The 25,193-nt window shown below is 42.1% G+C and overlaps 1 protein-coding gene across 1 annotated transcript; it reads right to left on the bottom strand.

Annotated features, from left to right (window-relative positions):
• Positions 1-5,359: 5,359 nt before the first annotated feature.
• Positions 5,360-23,724, bottom strand: RND3 (Rho family GTPase 3). The gene is made up of 5 exons (XM_036928283.2): positions 23,316-23,724; positions 22,756-22,843; positions 12,067-12,176; positions 9,094-9,228; positions 5,360-7,371 (listed from the first exon to the last, which is right to left on the bottom strand). The coding sequence occupies exons 1-5, from the start codon at positions 23,463-23,465 to the stop codon at positions 7,120-7,122; spliced, it is 735 nt and encodes a 244-aa protein (XP_036784178.1). The 5' UTR covers positions 23,466-23,724; the 3' UTR covers positions 5,360-7,119.
• Between the last annotated feature and the right edge of the window lie 1,469 nt (positions 23,725-25,193).

Raw genomic sequence — 25,193 nt, 5'->3', positions numbered from 1 at the left:
ATACATTCTTCAAGAAGGTAACAAGGACTTAATTCAGCCCAGATTTAGAATGGATATTACTTTTTGTTTATGGAAGAAATTGTGAGAGCACTTAAAAATGTATTTAAAAAACAAAAAATGAACAAAATTAGTTTAAAAAATCTAATAGCTTGGAACATATATATAGTTTTCCAGCATTTTTTTTGGTAAAATTTGACCTTTTGGTCATTGGCATTACCAGCAAGATTGGTGTCTGTGCCTGATAGAGGTTTTACACTATAATGTGGACTGCAACACACATTCGCTGATTCTATGGCTGGACAATATACGTACAAGACTGCTGATATCAACCATATCATCACCAACACAGATGTTTCAATCCCCTAGAAAATATATACTGACCTCTAGAGCTGATTAAATGGTCCACTTGGGACAGTATCTCCAGAGTGTTGAAATCAACCCAGAGTTGTTCATGTAATAATGTAAACACATTTTCATGACTTTAAAACAGGAAAAAAGGGACTTGTCATCCATGTTTGCTCTCCAAGGACAATCTAAAAGTTCCTTTTCTTTTTCTCCTCCTCTTCTTTATTATTATTTTTCATTGAAGTATAATTGACACACAATATTCTATTAGTTTCCAGTGAACAGCATATTCAATATTTTTATACATTATGAAATGATCCTCATAAGTCTATTTATCATCTGCCACCATATAAGTTTATTAAATATTATTCATTATAGTCACCATGCTGTATATTACTTCCTCTAACTCCTGGGGGAAAATATGTTCCCAGCCCGGGGCAAATTACCTTTGAAGCCAAAATCAGTCAAAGGGAGAAATAAAGTGGGAAAAGCCTGTTTATTGCTTACAAGCAGTTGTCCACTTCTGGTTGCCTGTGTCTCTCACAACATAGCTGCAAAAAGGGACCCCACCCAACCTCTTCAGTCCAGACATGCCCTTGCTCCCCACTGTAATCGCCTATTGATATGGAGGTGAACTACTTCTCTACACCCCTTGGAAATATGCATGGAAACAATGAAGATGCACTAAGACCAGGTGAGAGATTCTGGAAATATTGCAATTTTACCCACACTTCCCCATGACTCAGTTGTTTTATAACTGAAAGTTTTTATTCTTAATCCCCTTCACCTAATTCCCCCATCCCCAGGCCCCTCCTCCCTGGTAACGAATAGCTTGTTTCCTGCAGCTATGAGTCTGCTTCTGTTTTGTTTTATTTGTCCACTTGTTTTGCTTTTTAGATTCCACATATAAGTGAAATCACATGGTGTTTTCTGTATGACTTATTTCACTTGGCAGAATACCTTCTAAGTCCATCCATGTTTCAGATGACAAGATTTCATTCTTCTTTATGGCTGAGTAATATTCCATTGTGTATATACCATATCTTATTTATCTATTCATCCATCCATGGACACTGAGGTTTTTTCCATATCTTGCCTATTATAAACAATGCTGCAATGAACATATGGGTGCATATATCTCTTCAAATTGGTATTTCATTTTCTTTGGATAAATACATAGGAATAGAATTCCTGGATCATATGGAAGTTCTATTTTTAGCTTTTTGAGGAAACTCCATACTATTTTTCATAGTAGCTGCACCAATTTATATTCCTTTCAATAGTGCACAAGGGTTCCCTTTTCTCCACATTCTTGCCTACACTTATTTTTTGCCTTTTTGATAATAACTAGTATGACAGGTGTGAGGTGATATATCATCGTAGTTATGATTTGCAGCAGTTTATTAATTTTAATGCTGACATCTACAGTGTTCATGTTAGGTTAACTGATCTTAGAACTATGGCTGTGGAATCTCTGTTCTAGTTCAAGAAGACTTGGATTTTAGAAAGCCTTGTGTGTCAACCATATAGGGCCCTGGTATGGACTTAATTATATCATCCAAAATTTATATGTTGAAGCCCTTATTCCCAATGTGACAATATTTGGGAGATAGAGCTTTTAGAAGGTAATTAAAGTGAAATGAAGTCATAAGTTTAGGGGTGCTAATCTAATAAGATTGGTGGACTTGTTAGAGGAGGAAGAGATCTCTCTCTGTGTGTGCACATGGACCAAAGAAAGGCCATGTGAGCACATAAAGAGAAAGTGGTCATTTACAATCTAGGAAGAGACCTCTCATCAGGAAACTAGTGGGCTGGCACCATGATCTTGGGCTTCCAATCTCCAGAATTGTGAGAAATAAATGTCTGTTGTTTATGCCACCCAGTCTATGACAGGTCCTTTAATTGTCCCCTCAGAATGCTCTTACTATCCAGGAAGCAGGGCAAACACAGAAGTGAAGGCAGAGGAAAGAGGAGACAGGAGTATGAGGAGAGTCAGGCAGCAGTTGGAATCATGGGAGTGACTAGCAAGGGTCCAGACTTGGGGAAATCAGGGTGGAGGTAGTCACACTCTTGCTCTGTGAGCACATGTATGGCCATGATGTCCAGCTCTCATGCACCTGGGACACCATGCCATATACATGACGTATTTGCCTATGGCAAGATAGTGTCACGGTGAAGGGCATGGGATGGCAGAGCCAGACTGCCCTGCATGAGTTCTAATTTTAGCTTTTCCATGTGACCTTGAAGAAAATACCTGGTTCATCATCTGCAAAATAGGAAACTTAATGGTACTTAACTTACTGAATATATTTGTGATGGGGATGAGTTGTTATGTAAACCATTTACAACAGTGTCTGGCACTTAATTTCTGCAATTTCAGTATTAACTATTACTCTAAAAGTCAGGTTAACTGTTTACTGACCCAGTTTTCATTTCCATTGTGGAATGCCTTTTAAAAGTTTGTTTTAAAATAGTCTGTCAGTACTTTAGTGTTCATGAAAGATACTAACGATCCCATCAAAAGAAACAAAATTTGAAAACAACACCCAAAGAGTGCAGAGGCTTTGCCAATCCTGCAACTTTCTGTTTTAGAATTCATTAGAATTTGTTTCCTGTGGTCCCAGGGAATCAGAGACAAAGAGCTTTAGGATTCACTATTAGTGAATACTTTTTAAAAGGTCTTTTAGACTCCACTCAATGTGTATTTTCAACATTAGATAAATAATGGGTTCTCCATCTTAACCCAAAGTGCTGTTATAAATACCTCCATTTTTTTGTAATCTCAAGTTAATTTCATTTTATAATTGAGTTTTCATTTATTTCAAACTTTATTTCATTTTGACTTTTCTAATACGTTCAACAATTAAGGATTTCACAAGAAGAAAGTACAAATCTGTAGCAATGCTGGCATATTTTATAACAGATTGGGGGCCATTCATGTTCCTATGTGAAGGAGTATTTTCCCCTACTGGACTTCTAACCAACCACAAAAATCTCAGGATGTTGTGCAAGCACTGCAGAGACTGGCAACCGTCATTCACGTTGCTCTTCCACAATCTCCACAATCACCATGAATGGACCTGCATTAGGATGCACTTGAAAATTCCTTTTGCACTACCGTATTACAGCATTGAATGTGATGTAATATATGGCTATTGAATTAGTGCACCTGGCTACATACCGGAATGTTTATCCCTAACCCAGGGTCTATGACTCGGTTAGTGTTCCTGTCCACGGAGATCACCCTCAGCGTTGTGCACCCTGGTTGGTGACTATCTCCCTTCAACTAAATTGTAAACTCCCTGGGGCAAAGATTTTGTTTAAGTCATGATTATGTGCCAACCCTAGGAAAATGCCAGGAACATAGTAGGTACTAAAAAGTATGTGACCGATGGAAGAATGACAAAAATAAAAACTGGGAGACTTAGAACAGAATATGTCAAAATAATCCATCAAAGAATATTGAATATGCAGCTTTAAGAATTTCACGAGTCTTAAGGGATGAGGTGGATTTTTTTAATTCTTTCAATAAAAAATAATTTGCTGGGTTATTTCCAAATTTGCACTTAAGGCACATTCCCTGCAAGACTAAAATTTTCTAAGCAACTATTCCTGGAAAAGATTAATAGAAGTGAGAGACACAATTAAAGTCTTACTCAGGGTTTGAAAATCACCTTTTAGTATTTAAAGCAGCATTAATCATGATCATCAATCAATAGAAAGGAATGTTCACAGAATGCTTAAAATAAATGTTTGCTAAGGCAAAAAGTCAGAGGAGAAAAGAAAGGATACATGCCCAGGACTGAAGACAAACATTTTGTCTTTCTGGTTTAACAAATTAAAGCCACTGGGGAAGAACAATTTCCCAGAGGAAAACATTACTGTACAACCTATAAAATACCGCCAAGGTCAGCAGAACTTTAGCTGTTTTTTTTTCCTGTGCCAGTCAGTTGAGAAACGAGTTTCTTGCAAGCATGATTTAGGTATTATGCCTAGAAGTTACTCAACACCAAGGATTAGGAAAGTCCTTTTATTTCCTTTACTACTTGACAAGAATGAATTACAAACATTTCTGGTAGTTAGACTTTTTACATTTTTCTTTATAAGGCTATCCCATAATGTCAATGCCTTTTAACTCATTCACTCATGCTAGTCCGTGGGTTTCCCCTTTGCTTTGTGCTTCTGAGAAGCATTTCCAAACAAGTAACTATGCCTCAAAGATTTCTAAAGCCATTTTTAAAAAGCCACAAGAACGCAGCTTTTACAAGAAGTGACTTAGCTGTGTGGAAAGAATAGTTGAGTTTTAAAGTCCAACAGAGAGTACATTTATGTAAAATTTACACGTAGCTGTTTTTAGCTGAAGACTGAGAACAAACTGGATTTATGGGGGCTCCAGGCCTCTCCTGACTCCAAGCTATATCATGTTTACATTTTTCAGGTCACTGGGGAAGTTTATATTGTGTTGGTCTGTATTATTTACAGATGCTGCTATCATAAACAAGGCTGTTCTTGTGGGATTTTCCCCTTCCCCCTAATTGTTGCAACAGCCAGGTCCTGGGTCACCTCCCCAGTTGTCCTCCATGAACAAGAGCATGCATTGCAAGGTGAATGGCAGTGTTAGCCACCCAAAGGTCAGGGAAGCAAGTCAGACTCACATCCCAAGTGTACCTGTGACCTGAGACTGCACCATACTGCTTCACTACTAAAAAGTTTAAGGGATTTCCATGTTTTCTATTTATTATAATCTTAGGCCCTTTTTGTCTATGATCAAATCACTTAGTCTAATTATGATCCATATTCTTGCTGTGATTTGAAATCATCATGAAAACCTTTTATATATGCAGACTTACCTTTGCCCAAGAAACTTCCACTACTGCCAAGATGCAAAAAGTTCCAAAGCCCACCAGCTCAGGATGTGTGAGGCCAGATTCTGTAATCCTCTCTATGAAAGATAAAAACTGAACAGCTAAATTAGGAAGTAGATAATAAAGGACAGATTACATTAAGACAAAAACATGGTTACTTTTTTATTTGAAGAAAAAAAAGTACGTTTTAATAAATACTGCAGAAACATTGACCAAATGACAGTGACTTCAACATTTTAAAAAAATGCAACAAAAAGTTCTGCTTTATAACAGTTATAACTTATTTTCTTTTTACAATATTTAAATACAGAAAGCACTTGCCAGCTATTTTGTAATACTGCCCAAAGCATAATGGTGCATCAGTCAAAGCCTATTATGTTGGTAAAATGTCTGCATTTTGTGGGAAATGACTGAAATGGTATTTTCTTGTAGAGACAACACAAAGTGCTTGTAAGACATAGAACTGAAGGTTGTAATTACCCTACTCTCTTCTCCTGCCACAATGTAATGGGAGCACAGCTTCAACACTTCAAAAATGAAGCTCTATCATTGGAAAGAAAGCTCGTTTTCAACAAGCGCCTACAATAAACAGGGCAGATCTAGTTTCTCCTCTGAAAGACGCTCTAAGAGGAACTGGTCCAAATATCTGTAAACTATTTTAAATGCTGATTATTTTATGTAACAACAGCAATCAAGTGTTGAACATGGGCCTTGGCTGAATCTGGTTAAGTGAGGTTTAATAATCACTCCCTAGAAATGCCCTAATAGAGTGTCAGGACTGACATTAGATAACTTTCCTCTAAGAATGAATAAGCTTAGGTAAGACAGTCCTTCTCTGACTGGTGTTCATTTAAACAAAGTGAAATAAGCCACCAGATCATCTGATGCTATCAGCTTTGGAGCTTCATCTCCAAATACCAGGCCTTTTGCTTTGTACTTTAGGTAATGCAATTCCAGACAGCTTTACTCACAAACTGTGCTTTCTGCTACTATTTCTCCACTCATTATCTCTTCAGGTGAAAACAGTACCTACATTTCCCCCCCTGGATCATTCTAGGACGTCAAACCAAGACACCTTTTATTTGACTTTGCATTTGTATCAACGATGGCAAAAAAAAAAAATCACACACCCTTTTCTAAACAGCACACAAAAATATTACATTGAGCAATTTACCACTTTTTAATGACAATCACAATGATGAACAGAACCATCAGACTGAATAAAAACTGACACTTTTTTCCATTTGATCTATTCGATCTTGGCAGTGCCGGTCTGCATATCTCGCGAGACTGCAGATGCCTTTCTTTAGAACCACCTCACTCAGCTATGTTCAGGAAGGCAAGATTTCAAAGCCTCACAAACTTCTCCTCTGGATATTCCATGGGTCCTGATACAATTTCCATTTTAATGATGAGTTTGGAGGAAATTAGATCACATCCTCTAGAAAACTAAACGCTAAGGTCACAGTGCCAGTTCCCCAACGAGGATGGTATGTTAATATATACTTTTGGTAAAGGAGATTAAAACACTTAAAAATTAAATCAAAGAAGAGATCCATGAATAGCTTGTAACAAAGAAAACAAAAACGCAAGCACCATTCGGAGCATGGTTTTTCTTCATGGAGGTACTTGCACACCTCCTCATCCACCTCTAGCCCATTCGAATCTCTTTTTTTGGCATATTTTTCAAGTCACACTTCAAAACTCTTCAATGTGTTCGTGTCACCATTTGTTCTACATGCCGAATCTAAGGACAGGATTCCACACAAACGAGCATCATTTCCAATGCCTCCTAAGCTCCAGAATGCGTGACTCTGACTGTGCACTTTGTTCAGGCTTCACCTTCTCATTGGGTTGTTGGTGTTTTTTACACTGGATTTCCTTGTCCTCGTGAAAGATAATGGGTGGTTCACATCACAGTGCAACTCTTCGCTTTGTCCTTTCGTAAGTCCGTCGCGACTGCTGTGAGTTCTGGTCTGCTGGGCATGTGTGAAATCCGCTTAGTGGCCCTCTGCGATTTGTTCCGCTTAACATTTTTATTTGTCTTGTTTACACATGCCAAGGTGGCCACGTGAAAAATGTCTCTGACGCTGTTTTCTGACTGTAAAGCTGAGCATTCGATATAAGTGGCTGCTCCGATCTGTTTGGCCATATTTGCCCCCTGAGAAGCACAAGAGGGATTGAAATCAGCAGTTAAGTCTTTGGGGAAAAGTCATGAATTGTCTCCTATGACAGAATAACTCATTACAAAATGTTTCTACTATGCTGAGTTTTCCAAGTGTTGATGCAAAAAAAGACCCAAAACCCTGCCAGTTTTCAAATTTGCACGACCTTATTATTTCATAATAAATCATAATACTAGTAAATTATTTCATAACTATTTGCAGTCAAGACCCAGTGCTAGGATGTTCAATTACCATCACTCAATAGGTAGTATCTGACTTCCCAGAGGGGCTAAAGGCTGATCTCGCATCACTGGGTCATCAATAAATGAGAGTCCTGTCATCAAACAGTGAATAGGAGGTGATTCCCAAGAAGTAGGAGAGTCAGTGAGAAGGTGATTCACCTGCACTACTGACTGTAACCAAGAGTAACTAGATACTTAACTCTTCCAGGTCGGTGACAAAGTATAGCATTACCCAGGGGATCTTACTACTGGAAAAAGTCAGCTGTGGATCTTGAATATAAATGCTGCATTTCCTACATGGCTCTGGCAGGGGGCATTTGGCCCTAGGGCCTGTCCCAGCACCTCATGGGCACTCAATTTCTCTTTTCTTGAATGTAAATGGCATTCAAGTCTAGTCAATCCGGTGTTCAAAAAACAGGGGTAAGAGACAGAATTTGGAATCAGTTTGGAATGTGTGTGATTATGTCTTAGGGCCAAAATAAATTGAGAAAAGGAATAATACTGCTACGACATCTCTAACTTTGAGAAGCATAAAACACGTAATTTCTAAATGTGGGCCAGACAATCAGTGTACAGAATAATAAACACATGTGGGTCAAAATGACTGATTGAAATAATCAGATTTTTGTTAATCAGAAATGCAAGACAAAGAACACTATTTAAAACGATGAATACTAAATAAAAGTGTAGCTATTTCAACATGAACTCTCTTTAGAATCTGGTTGCAAGTTTTCAGAGAATGAACTTCTGAAACCAATTCTCTTTCTTCGTAAATGCATGGGGGAGTGCCTGAAGAAATGATGAAGTTAAAAAGCAGTTTTATGGAGTGCTCTACTTTATATTTTAGTATTTTATTGTGCGGCTTAGTGAAAAACACAGTTAATTCTCTTAAAGAGTATTGCTGATTTTGACCACATTCTCTTTTAAATTTATTTAACTTTAAACCCAGGGAGAGTTGAGGGCATGTCCAAAGAACAGAACATAATCTGCTGTTGTTGGTAATACCAGGCAATTACCCTACTGAACAACAGGGCATTTCAGGTTTTAAAAGATTTTTTCCAAACTTGTCTTATTAAGTATATATGCATATGAATCCTTATTTGGTAAATGGTTAAAAAAAACATTGCAAAGCTTTTTGAGAGGGTCCAGCATCAAAGTATCATAATTTCAGCCAAACCTTGCCCCAGATCCCTCTGGTGCTCACTCTGAAGCCTTCACATTAACCCGAGCTGTGGGCGAAGAGCTCACCATGAAAGCACCAGCACAGACTCCCGGCCCCATCACCTGTGTTTACACGTGGTCATGGTCTGGACACACTGGGCTCACTCTGCTCTTCAGTAAAGGGTCCCAACCCAGAGCTGACCACTGATTGAGCCTTTAGAAAAGTGGCTACTTTTTATTTTATTTGTTATGAACGATGTTCCAGTTCTGTCACTCTTTTTCAAAATCCCATTTGCACAGTGACCACATACATACCTGGTCATATGACACTGGTGTCTGCCTGTGATTTGAGAGCTCTACTAATGTGCTAACATCTGTCCGAAGGTCAGATTTGCAGCCGACCAAGAGCATTTTGGTGTTGGGACAAAACTCCTGGATTTCGCCTTTCCACTATGGAGAGAAAATATGAAAAATTAACAAAGTGCTGGCATCCTATAAAACAGAACACAGTTTCTCCACTCGCAGACCCTAGAAATGGGACTCAAGAAGGACATGTAAGAGAAAACGTCACTTCAGATGAAGAAGCAAATTTATCTACTAAGCAGGTATTAAGTTTTATTTTAAAGTGGATGTAGTAGGGAAGGCTTTGTACATTACCATCTTTTCTCCCTTTCTGTGACTCATTGTCTGTCCCTACTTGTTGGGTGTTGCCAGAAGGCAGCTTCAACAATTTCTTAATCATTGGGGGTATTTCTGAAAGATAAAAGTGCCTAAGAATAATTATAGATTCTAACAAGTGACTATGTCTTCAGATATGCTGAGCTGGTCCTTCCCAGCGTGGAAGCCTGGGAATAAGTCAGAGCCAACGCAGCACAGGTGTGTGCTCAGGATCCCATCCAGAGAGACGGGGCAGCCACCCTGGGTGCAGATCTCTAATGAGCCTGCAGGGACTGGGCACAGAGTTAGTAACAGAACCAACTGCCTTTCAGGAGCTCCCATGTGTGTGGCTCGATCAACACAGACAAGGACATTTGCAAAGGCCCATCTCTGGGCCAGCAGGAAGGCATCCGGTCCTGTAGCCAATGTGCCCTTAAGTTGGTTTTCAGTTACATAAGTTGTCAAATATTTCAACTTAATCCAATTTGGCCAGTTGTTCTGTGACCTAACAAGAATTATTAGAACCTTCAGAAATGCCTAACAGGGAATTCCAGTTGACCTCTTAGAGAGTCAACAGCTGACTTTTTGTGGGTTCATTTCCTCAAGCTTGAGATGAGCATCAGGATGTGAGCCCAGAGTTCAGAGTGTTCGCAGGAGAGTTCTGGCTCTGGGGGAGGAGGTGCCAGGGGGCTGCGCTGGGCAATCAGTGCCTGGCTCTCCTGCCCACATGCACAGGTATGTGTCAAGTGCTCTACTAAGTATCGAGGTGGTTACAAAGATGATTAACACATAGCTATGCCTTCCAGAAAGGAACTGTGACAAGGGAAGGGGATGAAGCCATGCACGTAATACTAAATAAAGGGATTTCCTGCAGGGGTCCTTAGAAGACCACTGGAGGAGCCATCTCCAGACCTGGAGGGAGACTGTGGGCAGGCTGCAGGGAGTGACATACTTTCCACAAGAGTCTGATTTATCCACTAACGCCTTCCTTCCTTCCAGAGTTGTTTAAAGGCATCTACAATGGGGTAGGTGGCTCTGGAGTGAAAACTGGAAGGTGAATCGAAAAAAAGAAAAAGATCTCTCTAAACTATTTGATATTCAAGGACTTAAAGGACTCGATTCATCAAGACAAACCATAGCAGGGATTATCACATGCCTTAACCCTCACACGAGTGTAAAACACATTCATTCATACCTCTAAGGGCAAAGTCACTTTTCACTTGGTCTTTGGAGACAAAAGCAAAATAAAACAGGATCAAGGGTTTTTGCCATAAGTTATGTATAACCCAATGCTGCATCAAGTAACAACTCCAGTAAATAAGCAATCTCTTATCTACAGACAAGCCCTAGACATGATGTTATGTTTTTCAGCTGAGTAATGACTTTGGCCTCCATCTGCATGTCTAGCAATTGTTTATAAGCAGTAAAGACAGGAAAGGTGTATTCCTCCCTGAATCTGACAAATGTTAGCATTATTTGTGTTAGATACACATTACTGAAAACTGAAAGGAGTTAAAAAGAGCCTTTTATCTTTTAAGAAATTTGTATTTCATTGAACTGTTTGTCATGTTTAGTAAAGAGATGAGGGGATGATTTACTTTCAAATCCTAATTTTGTAATGACATAAAGGTAAGCAGTCCTGTATGATAGGGAAATCTAAACTAATGAAAACAAGCAAAATACAAAGACATTGCTTTGCTCTCAACCACATCCTCTGTTTAAGCCTCAGTGCACACAGAATAGGGGGGTGCTCTATAGAAGGCTCTGATTCTGAAACCCCACAGCACTCAGGCCAGGACTGGGGAAAACAGCTAGTTCCTAACACATGCTGATCCACGGACAAGCATATGCCTTCTGCAACTACCCAGACGCTTAGTCCTAGGTTGGTGGAGGCCAAGGAATGTCCTGCCTCCCACTGGCCTCCCTGGGACCTGAGCCCCCTGCAACAGGTTCCCTTCCTTTTGACCACACCCTGGTTCTACCCAGAACTTTGGATCCCTTCTCCACCTACAGGACGTCATGTACTTTTGCCTCCAGAAACCAGGTATGAATGATCATCTGTTACACTTTTACAACTACTGCTTTTGTTAGTATCTGACAGCTACCTGATCACAATCACCTTGTCTAATGTCTGAAAACTCACTCCTATTCCTCCTATTTTAGTTCTGTTTCTAATAAATAGCATCCTTACTGAAACACAGCTTCTTTACTCAAACAGCTATTATTACATTCATTTCAAGACCTGAATTGAGGTCTAATGTAAACTTGTAAACTGAGGCATAATCTATAGGGTAAAGGAAGGAAGGAAAGAAGGAAAGAAGACCTTCTTGACAGTAATCAAATATAATTATTTTTAGTTGCACCATTTCTGTCCAAAGGATAAATACAGGCCCTTAAAAGGGTATTTTGTTTCCTAAAATGAAGTAACATTTTGAGCAAGTTCATCATCAAAACTTGTCATACATGTATGTGGAAACCTTATTATGGTATCAAAGTGTCCTTTCCAGTGATTTAATCACAAAGTATGTGGCAGGGTATTAACTAGAGTGTTTGAGCTCCCCAGTCAACCATGTTTCTAACTTATATATATGGGCCAGTACTAAAATGTGTCATTATTCCCCAGCAACTTGCCTTTTTTAGGACACTGTCCAGAGTCTCTGGTCTACTGATGTCAAAGCATATCAGCACAGCATCTGAATCTGGGTAAGAGAGGGGCCGAACATTGTCATAGTAAGGAGAACCTGAGAAGAAACAAAGGTACACAAGTTTTCAGATGAAAATCCCCTTTGTCTGTCATGCATTAGCTATGCCCTTCTGGGTTAAATGCCTTGGATGTCATGGCCCCACTTCCACCTCCTCAAGTTCATGGGAAAGAATACAAACAAACAAAATAGATTCATAATACATTCATTTCTACTAGAAGACAAATGAAGCCTCATCTGTGTCTGACTTCAGTTCAAGGAGAGGAGCCAGGAACTTGAACTGAAGTCTAGGCACAAGTCAGAGCAGAGCTGCGAGGCCCCTGGGTGAAGGCCCTGAGTGCCTGGAGGCAGGTGGGGTGGGGGGCAAAACCACGACTGCCGAGGGAGGGCGACAGGCTTTAGGACTCTGAGCCTCCGATTCTACGGTCATACGATGAAGATGACAACAGTACCTACCTGAGATTAAATAAACCCAGGCAGTGCCTGGCATTTAGTAAGGGATGGATTAAATATTAACTATGGTTATGGCTGTGTGGTTGCTATTAAAAATTAAGTGGTAGTAAATCCATAAATGGAGCTACTTCTTGGGAAAGAGACCAAAACTCAGGATCACTGTGAGAAGCAGGGGAGGGAGGAGAGGGGTCAGTTCAGCGGCGTGGAGAGCCCCAGTAAACCACACCGCATGGCCCTCACGGCTACAAGTTTGGATACACCACTGACCTTGGAGCTTGCTTATTTGAACTTACTCCAAACTCTACACAATCTCTCTTCCTATTACAGCCAAAGTACGTAATAAATGCCATATTGGATCACGTCACTTTTTTATACTGTTTCATCTTTGAGAGTGACACTGAGGCATGATCCACGGATCTTAGCCTGAATTAAATCCAGGGAACCCTAAAGGTTCAAGTTACCAACCACTTAATTCAACCACACAACCCTGTAGTCATTTAGGAAATTTCTTCTATTCCTTTAAGAATCCCAAAGCATGGACAATTACCTGAGGCCAATTATTATAAAATGGTGTGACCATAAAATTAAACACAGCTTGCCAACTCTGTTTATTTTTTAGAAGTTGTTTTTGGTATGTAGCCCTTTCACAAGCATAACATGAAAGTCATTTTTCATATACATCTGACTTCAGGGACATGCTGTCCCCTGATAAATCAAAACCTCAAGAGTCAAGTTCAGAAGGAAAGCCTCTTCAATCTTCTTCTACATTTCCATCAAAATAATTTTTTAGGAGGCTGCCCCTGTGGTTGGGGTGCTTCCTACTCTGGTCACACTATATCCTGGGTCCTTATCATCCACTGTGGAACCCCAAGAACACGGTGGCCCTGTCACTAGCTGCTTTAGGAATGGAGCAGGACAACTTCAAGCCAGGTGAGTCTACGGAGCGAGGAAGAGGGGAATGTTCCAGGAGTGAGGAAGGAAAGTGTGAATAAGGCCAGACCATCCAAGCCAGGATTTTCCAGGAGCCACAGCTGCTCCCTCCTCACATCTGGAATCAGGACCCGATGCAGCAGAGAATGATGACAAGTGGAAGACATTTTCCAAAAGCTTACAGGTTTCAGAGTTAGAAAGAAATCAAGCCAGTGTAAATATTAAAGCAGATCAGAACGAGGCTACCTGAAAATGCATAGCTGCAGCTGCCCAAGCAACCTAAGGGTAAGAGAGCACTTCACAAATAGTTCACCGACTTAACCATTCTTCAGAGGCATCAGACGTGAGATGGCTTATCAGTGTACACAGACACGCTGGCATTATTGTATTTGTTCTGTGAAGTTCAAACTTTCTCAATTGCAATCTCTCCTATTTTTGTGTCCAAAGTTCTAACATTGATGCAGCTTCTACTGTAAACATGAGGGAACCTCTTTCCAAAAATGGAGTCAGAAAATTCCAGACCCAGAATGGAAATCCAAATACCAGACATGTACATGAGAATTTCTTCTGCTCTTCCAAGTGAGCAGGAGATGACTGGACTCCAAATCCATAAAGTCAGAGTTCTCCAAAAATGAAGATTGTTAGAAACCTAACTAGGCCTCAGAAATCTCCTTTCTGGCAACTCACTCCTGGGAGGAAAGTCGACTCTCTCACTTTGGATACTTTCCAGTCTTAATGAGACCTGAATTTCAAAGGACAGGCATTTCAGGGTGCCTTATTCCTTCAGGACTTGACCTTTAACTAGATGGGGGTACTCACTTCTGATCTCTTGCATCTAAGACGGCTCTACTCCAAATAACAATGGGGACCATCTTTTCTAAACACAAAATTTAGGAAAGACAGTTAAAGATTTACAAGGGTGCTAAAGCTCAGTAAATAAAACTGAGAAAACAGGGAAAATCCAAAGAAATGTTTTCAACACACAGGCCCCCATGTAGCTGCAGAGAACACCCTCCTTTTGTGTTCTGAGTTCCACCCCAAACCCTGCCCCTACTTTCTGGCTACAAAGGGTTCTGGGGTTGTCTTCGGCCCTCTGTCAAGGCGGAAAACTCTTGCTTACTAGAATCAAGAGAGCTGCGCCTGTGCTTCATGGGTAGACCCAAGTACCTGCAAAAGTTAAAACATGGGCCTAATTTTAAAATGAAACACAGCCTGCAACTTAACTTATGGAAGTTTATTTATCCTTTTGTTTTTACTTGGTTTAATATTTTAAATGAAAATACATATGTATGTAAAGATTCATGAAAAACAAGCCACATTGCTTGTTGAAGTGGAGAGGTAATTTTTAAGACCTTTAACAAGATATAATTAGGAATGACACTTTGATTGTGTCCTATTATTTCTTAATGAACAGTGCTTTTAGATCAACAAAGGTGTCCAAAGGTAGTAATAAAACTGATCCCCACATTTATTAGTTATAAGCATAATTTGTCTAACCACTAACTATAAGAGCAATTTGTCATTAAAAATAACAAGACCATTTATTCATTATATTTTTGATAGGGTAAGGGTAACAATTTTTTTTAGACAGAAAAATCTATATTCTCTATTTTTTCATAGTTAAAAAACTGACATGGCATTATAAAAGAACTGGCTATCAGGAAATACCTAACAATTCAACAGCTAAGAAGGCCCTTCAGGGAGAAAAAAAAATCCTGTGTAACTTGACATGTTTACTTTTTTTTAAGCACTTTGAATTCTTCCCTCTTCTTCCCTAAAAAGCTCAAGTTACTGCACAAAGGATATAAGGAAAGCAAAGCGGGAGAGTGAGTGGTCTAATCACAGGCATGCAAGGGATAACTCACCAGCCTAGAAAAAATGAAGAGGAATTCCAGGAATGCCCCTGGCAAGTGAGGAGCAATATGGGGAAGGCAGAAATGAGACCAAAGGAGCTGAAAGTAAGCTGATGAAACAGGGGCAATACCTGCCTCCAACTTCCACATGCTTCCAGAAAAGTTAAAACATTCTGTTACACCAAACTTCAAAAATGTAACTTATATAGGTTTTTTTTTTTCAAAGATACATGTGAACAGCTTCTGGGGTAACTGCAGTTAAAGAGCTTTAGACTGAATTTGGCTTTAGACTGTCTACTGGAATAGTCCACACTTGGCATTCCCAAGTTTGGCAAACATTAGCAAAGTTCTAAAAGGCTTGAAACTTCAGGTCTACCCATCTTTGTCTTCAAGATCATTAATTCTGGGTGAGAGCACTATTTCCAGCCCAAGAATAGTCACAAAGAGCCTCACCCAGAAACTAATTCTGCAGACACATACCTGCTTACTGAAGTCATCCTTTCACAAGGACAGAACACACCATGTATGTACATAATTAAACGTATATGGACAATGCATGCCCAACAGGGAGGCTTTATGGAAACTTTTGTAAAACCAGTTCAAACACTGTGAGGCATTATAGGAGCCTGAGAACTGAAAACCCTTCTCATCGAATGGTTCATGATATAACTTCTTTTACTTGAACCTTAAGTTGGAAAATTTCCCTTTCCCCTGTAAGAAACTCCTACCAAAAACAATAAACTTAGGAATACTGCATATTTATGGCAGAGAAAACATACTAACTTTTGGTATTTTTAGTGACCCAAAGAGAACATCTGTACCAATATGCAGCTAATATGTGAGACTGTATCATAATGTCCCATATCGTAAGAGTCCATTTCCTCATGGCACCTCTACTACAAGAAAAAGCTTAAAATCAGCAATCATCTCAAGAATGTGAATCAAGTCCAGGCCTAAGTTTTGTATCTAGCTCAGTATAAGATGCTGTTGGACTCGTTTTCTAAGCACTCTGTATGTACTACAAATGCCAGGCCCCCAAATATGCAACCATGATTCCCAGGGAGGGTGTTCTGTTAGTTTCTTCTGCAGGTTCAGATTAATAGGAATTATGAACAGGAAAACCTGGGGGCATTTCTGTGTTGCTATGAAAACAGTATTTTCAATTTCTGGGGACAATGAAGATATATAGTTGGAAAGAAAGACCAAGGCAGAAGATTGCTATTTTTGAGCTTTAAATAGAGCTTTCAGCTTCAACAACTAATCTCATTGAGATAATTTAAAAATATAAGAATCAAAATATTTTATTTAAAGTGGAATTATGTTAAGTCGCAGAGCTTTAAGGATAAGAGTGGGTGGGTATAATCTTTAAAATTACATTATCATCCGGTAATATATTGAAGATTTTGTGTTTTATATAATACTTAAGAGTCAGATTCCTTGGAGTAGGAGATTATGAGAGAATTCGCCATACATACTAGGTTATCAGGTTCCTTTTTCAAAACCAATGTGCACAACACCTGGTCAAATTCTGAGGCTGCTTACCTTCCACATCCATGAAATTTCTGTTTTGTCAAAGGGGTCTCTGAGCAAAGTTGCCAATATATAGTAATGGAGAAGACACTTAAAGGACATCTGAAAATGGCTGAGGCACAATTAATTCATCTGGTGCAACACCAGGCATTATGAGCTAACTGGAGAAACTATTGGTCCTTTGTGTCATATCTACATGCAGAAGAACTGGATTAATGAGGACACATCCGATTATTTCAGGTGGTATCAGAATGAACAATCTGGACAACTCACTGAAATGTACAACTTTGCAAGAAACCAGACTGGAAAAAACTCTAGCATGAAATGGGGTTTAAGGTAAAAAAAAAAAAAAAAAAAGATTCAGGGTAGAAACTCAAGAGTTGAAACTGGTTTTGAAACTCTAAGCTCCTAGGGATCATTAATGACTACCTTATGATCTGACTTTCTGCAATTCTGCCCCTGATATTCACATCACAAGCACCCATGCTTCTTTAAAAATTCTTGCCCTCTCCCCTTTCCTAACAAGGTTAATTTAAGCCAGAATTCTCCAACTTTCAGGATCGGTTTTCTCTAATAGCCATTAAAAAAGTAAGCATGTTTCCAAGTGGGAGGAATGTTAAAGGCTTCCTGAGAACTGAGTGAACTTCTAGACATAAGGAAGGAATTGTGGTGGGCTTCAGTGAGCAATGTGTTCCAAGTCAGAGGGCCTGGTCTGGCCCTGTGGCCTTTAATAGTTCTCTGGGTCTCCTTGCTGCTGGGTGAAGCCAGCTTTAGAACCTCCAGACTCACCCTCCTATAAACAAGTCCCTATAGAGCCAAAGGCAAGACTGTAAGTACCTTGAGGGCAGGAGCTGCTCTTTCCCCGCTTTACACATCCCCTCCCTGCTCCCAACAGCATCGCACAGGTCATGCGCACAGAATGCCCTAAAAAAGCATTTACTGGTTTCAAAATCACTTCTTTATGTCTTCCCTTGACTTGTCAATTTAGATGTTAAATCACAAGAAAGGGACCAGCGAGCCCTTTGAAGCTGCTTTTCTGGACTAATTACATACTAATCTCTAATACTCCTGAAATATTTTCCATCCCTGATAAGAAGGCTTTCAGTACAGTGCCAGCCAGTTTAAGACCATGCTTCGAACTTGATGTATAAGCTGCAACTGTAACAATACGGATATACTTACATTTGTAGAGGAGTTTGTCCTCAAAGTCAGGCCATGAGTAATTAATATTTTTTCATTCCTCTTTTTTCCTTTAAGTATAAAATATAAAGAATACTACATTCTCTGTTAATAATGCCAAAAACGGATATGGGAAGTGCTAACTTTAGCACTCATGGCCTAAAAGAAACTTGTATCATGACTAGATTCCAAGGAGTGTTCGTGAGGCAATAGCATAGCTATTGTGGGGGCATTTCAGCAGCTGAATTGAGTATTTGGAAACTAATAATATGCCTCAAAATGTGCCATTAACTTCCCTTGGTTAAAAGCTGGCATGAATGATTATTACTCCCTAAATCACATGTACTGAGATGACTGCAATCAAATCACTTAGGAAAAAGATATGATCCTCAAATGACTAAGTTTCTATTATTAGTAGGCTTTTGGCTTCATGCTACAAATTCCTTCTACACTTGAAAAATGTGGCAGATTCTGCAGCACAAGATATTAGAACTCGTTGGGTCTCACTCATCACTTCAAAATGGAGAAACCACTACCCATGGTTCTGCAGAAACTCACTGAGTGAATCTGAAAATTAGGAGCATTTCTGCAACTTATATTAATAAAAATGCTCATCTTATCAATGAAAAGGAAATATTTCTTATTAAAATTATGAAAACTTATGGATCTGTATCCAAAGAGTACCTTTAAAAATCCCCCCTTTTGGAGGACTCATTGTGGCATTATTTAATAGAAGATTTCGTTTACTTTTAGGGAGGCTGGAAGAACTTGGAGTGGCCACCAGAAATCAACTGGCAAAGTGCCACTGTGGTTGCTTTACTTGGTGTGTGCACCCTGGGGGTGGGAGGAAGGAATTGGTTCCTACCTGAGGAGGACCTAGAGGCTCTCCCTGCCTGGAGGATGCCGGACAAGGGAACTAATGCTGCAACCAGGTGAGACAGAGCACCTGGGATCAAGAACCTGACAAAATGGACTCATCACAGGTTGCTATGAACTGTATCAGTGGGGACAGCTTCCTTCTCCCTCCTCTCTGCCCCTCCCAGACTATAGGATTCTGAAAGGCAGGACTGTATTCTAACACTGCATCTCTAGGGCTTAACAGAGTGGGCTTGCACATGGTAGGTAGGTGCAGAAAGAAAGGCGGGAGGGAGAAAGAGAGACAAACTGCTCTCAAATTGCTGTGCCTCACAAAATGGGGAATGAATTACCTTCCTTTCTCTTAGTTTAAGAGGCCCCACGTAGCCTATGCCATTTGATGGTCTTGTCTACACCCACTTTAACAGTTTTGCCTGGGCATAACTGTGTGACTGCAGGGGGAAAAGGAGACCCTTTAGGTGAAGCTGTGCAAGTAGAGATCCCAGAAAAAAGAAGAACTGCTTGTTTCCTAAATGTTCACCCCTCTGCTAGGAGGCCAAACAGGATGTGAATGTCATTCAAAGGACAAAGTTTATGCCCTCCATCTGCCTATGTAAGAGAAGTTAGGCACTCCTAATTTTTCCTACATCGATCTCTAACTTTCACCAAGTTCTAGAAGGAGAAAAGAAAAAAATCTGACATTGAGGACGTCAAGAGACTTGGCTTGGACCTTTTCTCCAGAGGTAAATTGATAGCAGTTGGAAAAAATAAATGTATCAAAAGGCACCAGGCACATGCAATTATTTTCACAACCTGAACTAAACACAAGTCTTAGTGGGCAAAGAAAATGTCAAACATCTGTCAAAAAATAATCCTGTTCAGAAATTTGCCATGAAAATCTTGAGATGAAAATGGAAAAATGTTAGATACTTGAAATGATTAGTTGCTGAAGCAATGGTTCTTGCTAGATGTATTGTATTCATGAATGACAAGCCATTTTTGGTAGACGATCTATTCTTAAATTGTAAGCAATGCGTGGTGCCTAATTAACATTTTACCTCACCAAAACCATAATGGGATTCTAAATAATTCCCTTATGTTCCCCCCATTGGTATAAATCTAAATTTGAACTACGATTTCTTTATTGGATAATTTTGTGGTGTGACAGTTTTCTTCATCAGTTTTTTTCAAACCTTCCTGTTTTACTAAAACATGCATAGGTTTTGTTTCATTAAATAAAAATACAAGTGATGATTTCACTACAGACTTCATTTCAGGTGATTATCTTTAATTTGATGAAAGGCAGTATTTATAAAATTGCCATTCTTTGTGCACAGCTAATTCAGTGGTAATAAATGCTAGGGAATCTAATCTCCTTGGAAACTATGCATATGATTATTCATCTGTTCCTTCAACAGATTTTATTGGGTGACTACGGTGTGTAAGGCATGATGTCATGTGTGCAGAGACTACAAACTGTAGTTTGGATTAAATACTTGAAGCTATCTTAAGTGATACATATTTGCCCATGGGAAGCATAGCCTCCAACTATACCGGCATTTTGTTTTCTATCTTTTGAAAGACAACATGCCTTTTCTCTCCTAAAAAGTCAATTTAACCCTAATCTAAAATCTCTGTTGGTGGTCCTGTGACTCTTGAAGCTTGAGACAAGGGATGAATAACCCAGCATTCCTATAAGCCCACCCATGCCCCATCTCTACCCAAGTGAGTCTCCTTCCTGTATCTACCCGGAAGCAGTGGTTTTGTTCAGAACTCGGCTTGCTTTGTAGGTGGTGAAAACTCCAACATGGGATGCCAGGTCCACTGGGAGAAAAGCTAAAGCCAGCCAACATCCTGGGAAACAACACTTGCCTGTCTAGTGTACTGAAGCCAAGAAGTACACAGCTGGGAGAGCTCTCGCCCATTATCTTAGGTCTGTATCCTCTTCTTTCAGATGATGAAATGAGATTCAGGGTGGAAGGGGGTTTGCACACAGAAATCCATGATAACCTCTAGCTAAGATGTAAACACAGCTTTGTATCAGGGACTGGAGTCGACTCACAGACCCCACACCTAAATAATGACCATGCAGACCTCACACCTAAATAATGAGCCAAATAGGCTCGGGGAAGGGGGCAAGTACTGGTGCTAATTACTGGTGCCACACCAGCTGTTCTGCTCACTAGGACATAGCAAATGCCATGATATGTCTGGGAAGTGGAGACTGTTAAGTACTAGGCTGTGTAACAATTCTGCTGGTAGGAACTAGGGGAATAAGAAAAAACACTGGAATTCTATCAACACGTTCCGCGTAGTTGCGAGACTGTGCGTGCAATCCCCAGAACAGAACACGGTGAGGTCCTGGTTCCACTGCCCTCAATGAGGCTCAGGAAGAGCCTGATTCTCCAAGTGGGAAATAAAATTGGCGTTTCTGGGATCATCTGGCATCGGCCGTGAGGGGCGCTCAAGCGAGGCTTCTCAGCTTGCCTTTGTGAAGGGTCCGCCTCTGGTCCTGTCATTCTGGTCTCTCCCTCGTGTTCTTTAAATCCCCTGCGCCCCTCGGGGACTCCAGAGGTTGAAACCTAGGGTTGGGGGAAGCTCGCACCCCAGAGGCACCTCCACGGGGTCTTCCCCCATTAGGGCCTCCCTGCCGAACAGCAAAGCCTGCGTGTTGGCCTTGCGCGCTCCTCCTCGCTGGTGTCACCCGGGACTTGCCGCGGTTCCCCCGCAGCAGCCCAGCTCCCTGCTAAGCTCCCAGATCCCGGTGGCTCCTCCTCCTCGAGACTGCGCTCCTTCACCGCCCGGCACCGCAGGCAAGCGCGGATGATACCTAGGTCCCAGCCCGAGATTCCAGGTGGTGGCCCCCGCCCTCACCGCGCTTGCCTGAACCCCAACCCGCCGGGTGCCCTGCCTGCCCTCCTTGCCACCGCGCGCCACGTTGGTGAGGGGGTGCGTAGGACGGCGATAACCCGGCCTTGAACCCCAGACCCTCAAAAATAATTCACCACGATGCCAGTAATTCAACTGGACCGGAAAGTCAAAGGCGCAGTGCTGGTGGAGGGTGATGCAATAGGGGTCAGGAGGGAATGGCGTGGGCCGAGGGCGGGGGGGACAGCGTGATCAGGGGGTGGGGGCAGCTCGCAGCTGCAGAACGGTTCCCAGGCTCCCAGCAGCGCCGCCGGCCGGCGGCGCAGAGAGGAGCCCAGCAACCGCCCGGCCCCGTGCAGCCGCGCCGCCGGCGCATTCCTGGCGGTAGGAGTCACGAGCGCCGCGCTGCCTGCGCCCACATTCTCCTCTCCCCATCCCAAGCGTGGAATCCGCATGTAACTGCGACGCTCCGGGGATTTCTCCCGCCCCCGCCGCGCTCCCCTCCCCGCCAATCATCAGGTTAGACGCTGCAGGGGCGCCCGCAGTGAGCCAGAAGGTTCTGAGCGGCGCACTATCCCCCAACCTGGGGCCACCTTGGCCGCCCAGAAGCGACTCGGGCACAGCCCCGCGAGCCAGCCTCTTGCCGGCCAATCGGCTACAGCAGTCCCCGCCGCGGGGTCACCCTGCGGGCACACAGCGCCCTTTTCTCGCCACTGCCACCCCCCTCCACCACCACGTCGTGTCCCACCCCCACCCAGAAAGGACAAAATTTTCACCCAGCAGGGGCTGCGGGAATCCCTCGGAAAAGGCAAAGTTAGCGGAGGGGCGCAGGGCGCCAGCGGCTCGCCGGCGGGCGCTTAGAGTGTGCCAGGCGCCGGGCCGAGAGCCGCCGCGCGCCCGCGAGAGCCTGGAAACCCGCCCCGAGCGCCACGCGGTCCGATGGCTCTTACCCGAAGTGTCCCACAGGCTCAACTCTATTCTTTGTGTGTCGATTTCAAAACTGGCCGTGTAATTCTCAAACACTGTAGGGACGTAATTCTGGACAAAATGGACAGAGGAAGGAAACATGGCAAAGAGGTTATCTTAAAATGCACGGCACCCGCAGAACACCCTCTGAAAATCGCCTCCTCTCCCTCCAAAAAAAAAAGCACACAACGGATCACACGATAAACTCGCGGACCCTTTCCAGAACCCCTAACTCCCCACTCGCCCCATCCGGCTCCCCAAGACGTGAGGATTCAAATCTCCCAACCCCCTACTCTGCACACATGACCGAACAAGTTTCAGAAGCTAACAGCAGAATGTGCAGGCGCGTCCCAACCCCTAGACGCTTCCAGCTCACTTTCCCTTCGGGCAGTCCAACAACCACGGGGAAAGTAGTAATGGGCGAGAAAGCTTTAAAAAGAAAAAGAAAAACAGGGGAAGAGGGAAAAGCAAGAGGAAACCCAACTAGAGCCGCGGGATTCCCGCGGGCGACCCCCACCTCGAGGCTGGGGCGGGCCTCACTCACCTCCGGGAAGCAGTCTTTGGCGAAGACATGCAGCAGCGCGGTTTTCCCACACTGACTGTCTCCCACCACCACTATCTTGCATTTCACGTTCTGATTAGGATCCATGATAGATTTACTGGATAATTTCTGGCTGGCTCTTCTCTCCTTCATTGATCTTGCCTTATTTTCTCTCGGAATAGGAATTTTCTCTTAATAGGAAAATATATATATATATTTCTCTATATATAAAAAGCAGATATAAAAATAAATCGCGAGGCTGGTGGGAACCCCTTAAAACGCAGCGCAGACGAGGAGAGCTAGAGGAGCCGGCTTGCTGGTCCCCTCCAACAAGTTTTATGCCTGGCTCCACACCGCACTCCCCAAGTCCAATTCCGATCCGACTGCTTTGTTTCACGCTCTCTCTGCGGCTTTATACGCCCGGCCTTCCAATCCTCTTTCTCAATGAGAGAAGGAAACTGATCCGCCTCCTCCCCTTTTATGGAGCCTGGGAGTGAGCGCCGGCTCCTTACTTGCGGAAAATGTAAACAGTGCGCCCTCTAGGGTGACCGTGCGGAATTTCCAGATCAAGGCTCGGGGGCAAATTGGAGACCCCCTAGGACGCTTTGCTGATGGTTGGGTCTGTAAGGCTAGGAGAAGGTGGGAAACTGAATGTCTCTGCAAATTGATTTTTGTTGGAATTCCTCTAAAAACGTGTTAATAGGGGCTGATCTGCAGAAGCCTCATGAACATTTACGAAAGCAAAAACATTTCTCACCCAAATTAAAACATAGTTATAAAACATAAGAAGCAAATTCTGGATGGGGAAGGGTTAAGGGTTGTATTATTTTTTTTAGAAAAATGCTTTACATCAGGTATGTAGGCCATTGAACAATAGCTGAGCCAGATTATTTCAGATGGCGGATGCTTGCCTGGATCACAGCAATAGACTAGCTTCTGAAACCTGTCTGCTTTGGGGACTCAGGAGGAGGTAGAAATGTTTTGAAGAATGGGTAATGGAGGTAGGTGCAGGGAAGAAAGGAAAGCGCAAGATGTTCATAAATGAGTGATAAAAACCGCTGAAAATCAACCTTACCACTCTAGGGACCCAAACATGCAAGGTCAGCCACTGACCTGGTTGCAATAAGGAAACGGGGCAGGAGGGATTCTGATCCTGCCCTTTCATTTCTAGCCTCTGCTCCCCAATGAAAGCACTCCAGGCTGGACCCCCAAAACACAAATATGCTTAGCTGAAAAATGCAGGTAGACCCCTCCACTCCCTTTCCACCATCCTCCATGTCCCTCCCCTCCTCACCCACCCAGAGTCTAGGAGAAAACTACAAATGGCCATCCATCTGTTGTATTTTCCCTCGGAGTTCTTTCTTCATCTTCATCACTTGTGCTTCAAATGTTTAGGTTTCAACTATTCAACTGTAGCAATGACAATAGCCAGAAAACTTGCAGGGCCCCCATGGAGACTTCTAGGCTTGCAAATGAAAAGGTGAGGTGAAAACCAGAAAGCTCAGTATGGGGAGGAAAAGGCACCCAAATGGTGGTGAAAGAAGGGATTAAGTATTAAATGCTAGGGCTGTGAAGTCGCAGAGGTCCAGGCATGGTCTCCTCTTCCTTTCAGAGCTAAGAAAACTGGGGTCCCCCAAAGGAAGACCCTGACTCGGACTCAGTGTGTTTTAACTCTGGTATTTATGCACATGGACAGCTGACCTGCAGAGCAAGGGAGAGCTGGCCCTGCTGGGCTTGCAGAAGCAGCACTGGCCAAAGTGCCCTGCAGAACGTTAGTCCTCCTCACAAAAATGGTCATGTGTCCAAATTAGTGATGGAGACACTGTGTCCATATGATCACTTTAAGATATGGCAAGCATACGGTACAGACACTAAGAGGTC

This window comes from Manis pentadactyla, chromosome 8 (assembly GCF_030020395.1).
Source record: "Manis pentadactyla isolate mManPen7 chromosome 8, mManPen7.hap1, whole genome shotgun sequence".
In the NCBI taxonomy this organism is placed as follows: Eukaryota; Metazoa; Chordata; class Mammalia; order Pholidota; family Manidae; genus Manis; species Manis pentadactyla.
The sequence above is the reverse complement of the archived record's forward strand: the minus strand, read 5'-3'. Positions and strand labels throughout refer to the sequence as shown.

Coding starts and splice junctions, on each gene's coding strand:
- RND3 (XM_036928283.2), bottom strand. CDS start 23,465: ATGAAGGAGAGAAGAGCCAGCCAGAAATTATCCAGTAAATCTATCATG. Junction 9,229..12,066: donor TGGACAGTGTCCTAAAAAAG/GCAAGTTGCTGG, acceptor TTCTCTCCATAG/TGGAAAGGCGAAATCCAGGA. Junction 7,372..9,093: donor CACCAGTGTCATATGACCAG/GTATGTATGTGG, acceptor TGTGCTTCTCAG/GGGGCAAATATGGCCAAACA.